The sequence below is a fragment of the Trypanosoma rangeli genome (genome assembly GCF_003719475.1).
Source record: "Trypanosoma rangeli strain AM80 chromosome Unknown Tra_15.4_contig_00073, whole genome shotgun sequence".
Classification (NCBI taxonomy): Eukaryota; Euglenozoa; class Kinetoplastea; order Trypanosomatida; family Trypanosomatidae; genus Trypanosoma; species Trypanosoma rangeli.
Window position 1 is genome coordinate 23736 of NW_021705817.1, and position 5959 is coordinate 29694.

At 52.8% G+C, this 5959-nt stretch overlaps 3 protein-coding genes across 3 annotated transcripts in view, besides 2 other annotated features; all 3 read right to left on the bottom strand.

Annotated features, from left to right (window-relative positions):
- The window catches only part of TraAM80_02987 (putative protein transport protein Sec31), a gene marked incomplete at both ends in the record, with an annotated part of 4140 nt that extends 1768 nt beyond the window's left edge, over positions 1-2372 (bottom strand). Inside the window, one exon of the mRNA XM_029379972.1 lies at positions 1-2372. This exon is cut by the window's left edge and continues 1768 nt beyond it. Within this exon, the coding sequence (XP_029240188.1) occupies positions 1-2372 (2372 nt within the window).
- Positions 2373-2464: 92 nt separating this feature from the next.
- Positions 2465-2483: a microsatellite.
- Positions 2484-3578: 1095 nt separating this feature from the next.
- Positions 3579-3905, bottom strand: TraAM80_02988 (phosphatidylinositol-4-phosphate 5-kinase; the record flags this gene model as incomplete). Its single annotated transcript, XM_029379973.1, has 1 exon — positions 3579-3905. One exon carries the CDS (start codon positions 3903-3905, stop codon positions 3579-3581), a length of 327 nt encoding a protein of 108 aa, XP_029240189.1.
- A 1381-nt stretch (positions 3906-5286) lies between these two features.
- Positions 5287-5343: a sequence feature (A-rich).
- Positions 5344-5550: 207 nt separating this feature from the next.
- On the bottom strand, positions 5551-5958 carry TraAM80_02989 (large subunit ribosomal protein L28e; the record flags this gene model as incomplete). The annotated part of the gene is made up of 1 exon (XM_029379974.1): positions 5551-5958. A coding segment is annotated over one exon (408 nt), but the record flags the coding sequence as incomplete, so codon positions are not given.
- Between the last annotated feature and the right edge of the window lies 1 nt (position 5959).

The following is a 5959-nucleotide window of genomic DNA, read 5'->3' on the forward strand; positions in this document are numbered from 1 at the left end:
TGTTGCTGCTGGCCAGGTATGGGGAATTGTTGCTGTTGCTGCTGGCCAGGCATAGGGAATTGTTGCTGTTGCTGCTGGCCAGGCATAGGGAATTGTTGCTGTTGCTGCTGGCCAGGCATAGGGAATTGTTGCTGTTGCTGCTGGCCAGGCATAGGGAATTGTTGCTGTTGCTGCTGGCCAGGTATGGGGAATTGTTGCTGTTGCTGTTGCGACGGCTGCTGCTGCAGTTGTTGTTGTTGTGCCATGAAGGCAGCACATGATGGACTCGGGGAATCCGACAGCGGCACGATGGCAAAGGGAAAAACAACCTGTCCGGCAGGCACTTTAAACTTCAGGCGGTCCACCATAACTGCTGCGCCGCGATTGCCAATACTCGCCGAGCGCTGCAGAACGGACGTCCCCTCCGACAGCATCCCATCTCCCACCAGCTTCATGCCGTATTCGTAGAGGCAATCGGAAAAAAACGGCGACGTCACACGTCGTCCCGTGACCTCCTCAAGAAGAAGAGCCTCACGCATCATTTTCCGCACGGATGTGTTGTCCTCGCACCAAAGCTGCAGCACAGCATCCACATTGCCGCTACACACAAAGCATGTCATGGCCCCTTCCCTATTGCCCTTCTTTCTCAACGCCTCCCCCAACTTGTCACACGCGTCCGCAAATCCATCGCCCACAAACGAGATAATCACAGAAAGAGCCTCCTTCCAAGGCACATTTTCGGCTGCTGTTAGGGAAGCAAAATCCCCTGAGGCTATAGCTGCAGCATACACCACATGTCGCTTGTCAGTGCTCTGATTCAAGGTGTAATGAGCGTACTCTTGCTGCACGCGCTGCAACAAGGTTCCACCCTGAAGGTAGGCAATCGCAAAGGCGTCATCAAAACGGCAATTGTCAAGGCACACCTCCACCGCCTCGCGAATGCGACCTGCTGCAATGTGCGCAGCTGCAATATCTTCAAGTGATTTTTGCGATGCCTGCATGGTTTCAAACGGGTCTTCTCCCTCATCATGGGAAAGCGACTCCTCATTGAGGTAAGCAAGAATAGGAGTGCGGTCATCTTTGCATGCCGCCGCTGCTGCCAGTAGGTTGTAGTTTTGCGCCTTCAACCATTTCACTCGTTCTTCCGAGCCCCGAGGATATTGTTCCAATGCCTCGCTAAATGCGAAGTCCTGTGAGGCCATTGGGCTTAAAACGCACTTCTCCACGACAAAGGTAAGACCCACCTGTGTCGTGGAGTGAGGCACAAGGGAGGCAACAAGACCACCCAGGCTGACCGACGCACCGCATGGCCTCTTGAGCCAACTTGGCACCGGCGCACCCACGGCAGCAGTGGCAGAGGCGTCTTCGGCCGTCGACACGCAGAGTAAAGGTTCAAACGAGGAGGTTGCCAAAACAGCAGGAAGTGCGGGAGACCACTGTACATCGATGACGTAGTTGTTTTCCTGCTGCAGCGCGCCACTTTGTTCCCCCGTGGACGGGTTCCACCACATAGTTTTGCCATCCGCCGAGCAAGACGCCATCATAGACGCGTCTTCGGAGTTCCACGCCAAACCTGTCACGGCGCCTTGGTGACCTCGCATCTCACACAAGGGCGCCATAGACTTTTTCAGGTCCCATATTTGAATTACAGGATCCTTCTCGTCAAGTGCCACGGCAATCTGCGTTGCAACCGCAGGATGCCACGCAATAGCGTTTGCACTCGCCCCCGACTTCCCTTTCTTTGAGACGTTTAAAGAAACCGCCAACGTCTGGGACTTTAGGTTCCACACATTGGTAATGCTGTTGGAAGAGGCGGTGGCAATGATATGCGGGTATTTCGGATGCCACTGAAGATGCACGATAGCGGCGGTGTGTGCCGCATTCGACATAACAGGAACTCGTTGCGGCTCCCTCGGATTTTCCAGCGTCCACACGTCCCATTCGCCGTCGTCTGCGCCAATCGCAAGGAAGTTGGGCTGAGATGGATTAAACTGACATCCTCGCACCGCCCCGCGGTGCTCAGAAATGGTGCAAAGCAGTGGATTCTCCGTGTCGGAGTTCGGGTTTAGCTGGTAATTCTTCATTATGACGCTCGCGTCGTACACGTACACCGCACCGTTGCAACACGCCACTGCAATCATGCCACCTGGCCCTCCAACTGGGCACCAGTCAACACGAAAGGCCCGCTCCGGAATAAGTGCGCGGCCCACAACAGGCATTTCGATTTCATCGGTTTGTGTGGCGTCCACAAGACGAATCTCCAAGAACGCCTCGTTGCTGAAGTTGTCGTCCATCGCCCCTGCAAGCGAGGCCGCCGCGAGATATGTTGGGTTCCCAAGGCCGCGCGGGGCCCACGCAAACGCGCAAGACAACGAGGTGGCCTTAAGGCGCATAATGTTCAGTGCCGCCTTTTCCTTTGCTTGCTTCCCCTCCCCCCGTATCCCCCCCTTTTTTTCGTTTTCCCTTCTGCTCTTTTACTTATTTGCTCTCTCTCTCTCTCTCTCACACACACACACGCCTTGTTTCTCCCCTTTTCTTTGCTTGTAGGCACACTTGCACCTATTAAGTCTTGTGAGAGACTGCTGTTTATCTCGCCGCTCCCACTCTCCTTTTGTTGCTGTTCCTTGCTCCTCCCACCTTCAGCTACCCGGCAGATGCCCCTTCACCGTCACCCGAGGCAGAGAAAGGAGAGAAGGGTAAAAATGTACGTGTTTTTTTTTGTCACCGTCAAAAAGATGACTGCTGCAGACTCAAGCGGTTGTACGCAGCGCCGGGCTCTCGTGGAGGAAAACCTCTGTAAAAGAGGACGGATGCACAAATACAAACAAAAACAGAAACTGGAGGGTGAGGGCAGACGAAGTTTGTAGTGGTCTCAGTACAAGGCTCCGCTACGAACTCTTCTTACCGCAGCTCCGCACAACACCGGCGGTGAAAAATAGTAATAGTATTAAATAACCACACACCCTTGGAACGAATAATACACAATCAATAAAATAGGCAGCAAGACGAAAGAAAAAAAAAACGACAAAGAAATAAACAAAGCAACAGGCATCGGCGACCACGTCATATTCCGCAAAAGACGCTCAGCGCGAGGCCATGCGCACCACACATCGTACAGACTCAGCAGTGGCAACAGCAGCGGGGAGCTGGGACCTAGAAAGCAAAGGAATTCGGATGCCCAGTGGTGGTGGCGGCACTCATTTAGCCCCTTTTTATTTGAAGGCCTCGGTGTGCCGGTAACGCCGCAGGCAAGATACTATCTTTGGTCGCCAGACACGGTACGCTTGGATACGTGCGACGCAATATGCCAGTCAGCGTCACCAATCCACGCTTAGCCCGGTCCATGTACTTTGCAAAGATGACCAAAAATGCGATATCAGTGATTTCCCATTGTACAAGAGAACATCGTCGCCCATAAAGTACAAGCTTCTACAACGTATTTGCTGACCTTGGAATGCGTTGATTGCCGTCCGCTCGGGATGCCAGAAGTTTTCACTGTACAGCCGTCATCGCTTGTATGGAGAGTGGGCCGTCATTCAATTCGTCCAGCCTTGAAAACGCTCGCAGGTAACCCTGAAACATGTGCGGCGGAAACAAAGTTAACTTGAACCGGCGCAGCATCTGTGGGATGAGGCAGGGTAGATCCCCTCCAGCATCCCTCGAAGGCTGAGCTGCTCGACCCCATTCAAAATCCCCTGCCTAAGAAAAAGATCACGTAGCAAACGTACACCGCCCACTACTTCCTTCGTCGAATCCAACATCTCAGGGGTGCGTTGGACTGCGGCAGCTAACGCAGCATTCTCATTATTAGTTGTTTTTTTTTTAAAATTATTATTACGTTCAAAACCCCCGCTAGCGGCCTGGCATGCGCCCTCACACTCGCGTGAAACAATGTGCAGCAGCGCGTCTCGTTGAAATGCATGCATGAGACACAAAAAAATTCATCCTTCCTGATGCAAACCTTTCCGGCAAGTAACACCACGCGAACAAAAGAGCATCTCCAGAGGAAATTCATGCAGCACATGTCGATGAATGTTAGTCTCGCGTAGGCGCGGCAACAATCCTTAGAGAAACGTGGCAAAGCCCACATGTATACTTGAGAAATTATCACGCGAGGAAGTAGAACCGGAGGAAGACGAATTGACCGTGAGAATGGATTGCGGTGTCGTCTCCCTTGACATAAACAACTCAACGGCCGCGTCAAGGGTAAACAACGACACCTCTCCCGTAAACTTTTCATTCAGATAATGAAAACAGCGCTCCACACAAAGTAATAGCACCGGTGGCATCGCTCATACAAGTTCGTGCACTATGTGAGGCGTTCCAACGCTTCCGCTAAAGGGACGACTTTCAAGAATCCCAAGGGGTATCATCCGGTATTCATCAATGTGTCGCCTCATGCATTGGATCATTACGCACCGTCCCCCCGTCACATTTGTCCGAGTGCCAGTGAACCCGCACATATCGCCCAACACCGCCGCGCGCCCCATAAGAAAGTCAATCCCTCGCTGCTAAAAACGCCGAGACGTCGTCCCCCGAGCGACGACTGTCAGCCCAGAATCCCTCCAAGACGTCCTCATTTTCGTAGAAGACCACCCCAACGCTATGCATCTCACCCCGAGAATACCCGCCGGCGTGGATGAAGCCAGTGCAAGGGTAGCACGTCACCCCACGCCAGTGAGGTCTCCCTACGACGAATTCAGCAACATATGTCTCCCCACATAAAAAGTATTTCACGTCATGTGCCCTGGAGGCACGTCATCCCTGAATTCACCCTCGTAGGCATAACCAAACGGAAAGTAGGGCGTTCCCATAACGCAACTACGATTCTTTACCCAGTTTCCAACGAAGAAGCCTCCATCAGCAAAGTGCATGCTGCCAGAGCCCTCTTTAATCGTTTTGTCGTGAAGAGAACTAGAAGATTTGGACGGGCGATAATGACCGATAAATAAATGTACCGCCACGCCTGACGCAAACTCATTCCCTGCCGTAGCCCGCACCTCCCCAGCGCAAAGGACCACCGCACATCGCCTTAGTAAGCATCGTCCACTAAAGACCTCACCTTCATGCACACGAGCAGATAGGATGATGGGTTCCTCTATAACAATCGTCACCTCCAATGTGATAAGGATGCTGAGCTTCGTGGGGCATGAATATATTGAAAGAACCGCAGCGTTGAGCGACGAATCAACTCAGCCCCGTGTCACGCGCCTCTAAAACACATTTGACGAGATTCATGCGTCCCAGTACAACTTTTGCCCCTCCGCCCGTGTCACCTCAGCCACAGCAGAGGTAGCCCTGTGCACAAAACAAGTAAAGCAACAACGACAAAACGAAAAAAAAAAAACAAGCGAGAAAGAAGGAGCAGTGCTTCCTGTGCAGTCAAGATCATTCCAAAAAGTGGCAGGCAACAACAGAAGCAAAAGGCGCACAAGAAGTAACAAAACCATCGTGCTTTCGTTTTTTTGGAAAAAAAAACAACGACACAAAGTACCGAAATAAAAACTAAAGAATAGAGTGTGTTGCATCCCGTTCCGAGATGTCACCCATGACTCAGCCCTCGGGTGGCGCTCAGTGGCGCTTGGGGCGAACGGACTTGCGCTGGAACACAATCTTCGACGAGCGCTCCTTGCGGGCGGCACGCACCTTGTTCATGTGGTTCACTGTAAACGCCATCTTGCGTGCGCGGCGGAACGCCACGTCGGCAAGGTCGGGGCGCACCGCGGCGACGGCCTTGCTCACGGTGGAGGCCTTCACACCGGCATCCATTACGACCTTCTGGTACATCGACTTTGGCTTGTTGTTTGTCTCACCGTTCTTCGTCGTCACAACGATGCGGTCGCCCTTTGTCTTCACCACGGCGGCCTTTGTGTTCAGAAAGCCGGCGTGGCGCTTCGTCCAGTTCGCATTGTTGTTGAAGGGATCGCTGCTGAGACGAATGCCGTTGCGCTTCTGAAGAAACTTGCTGTTCTGGCGAACC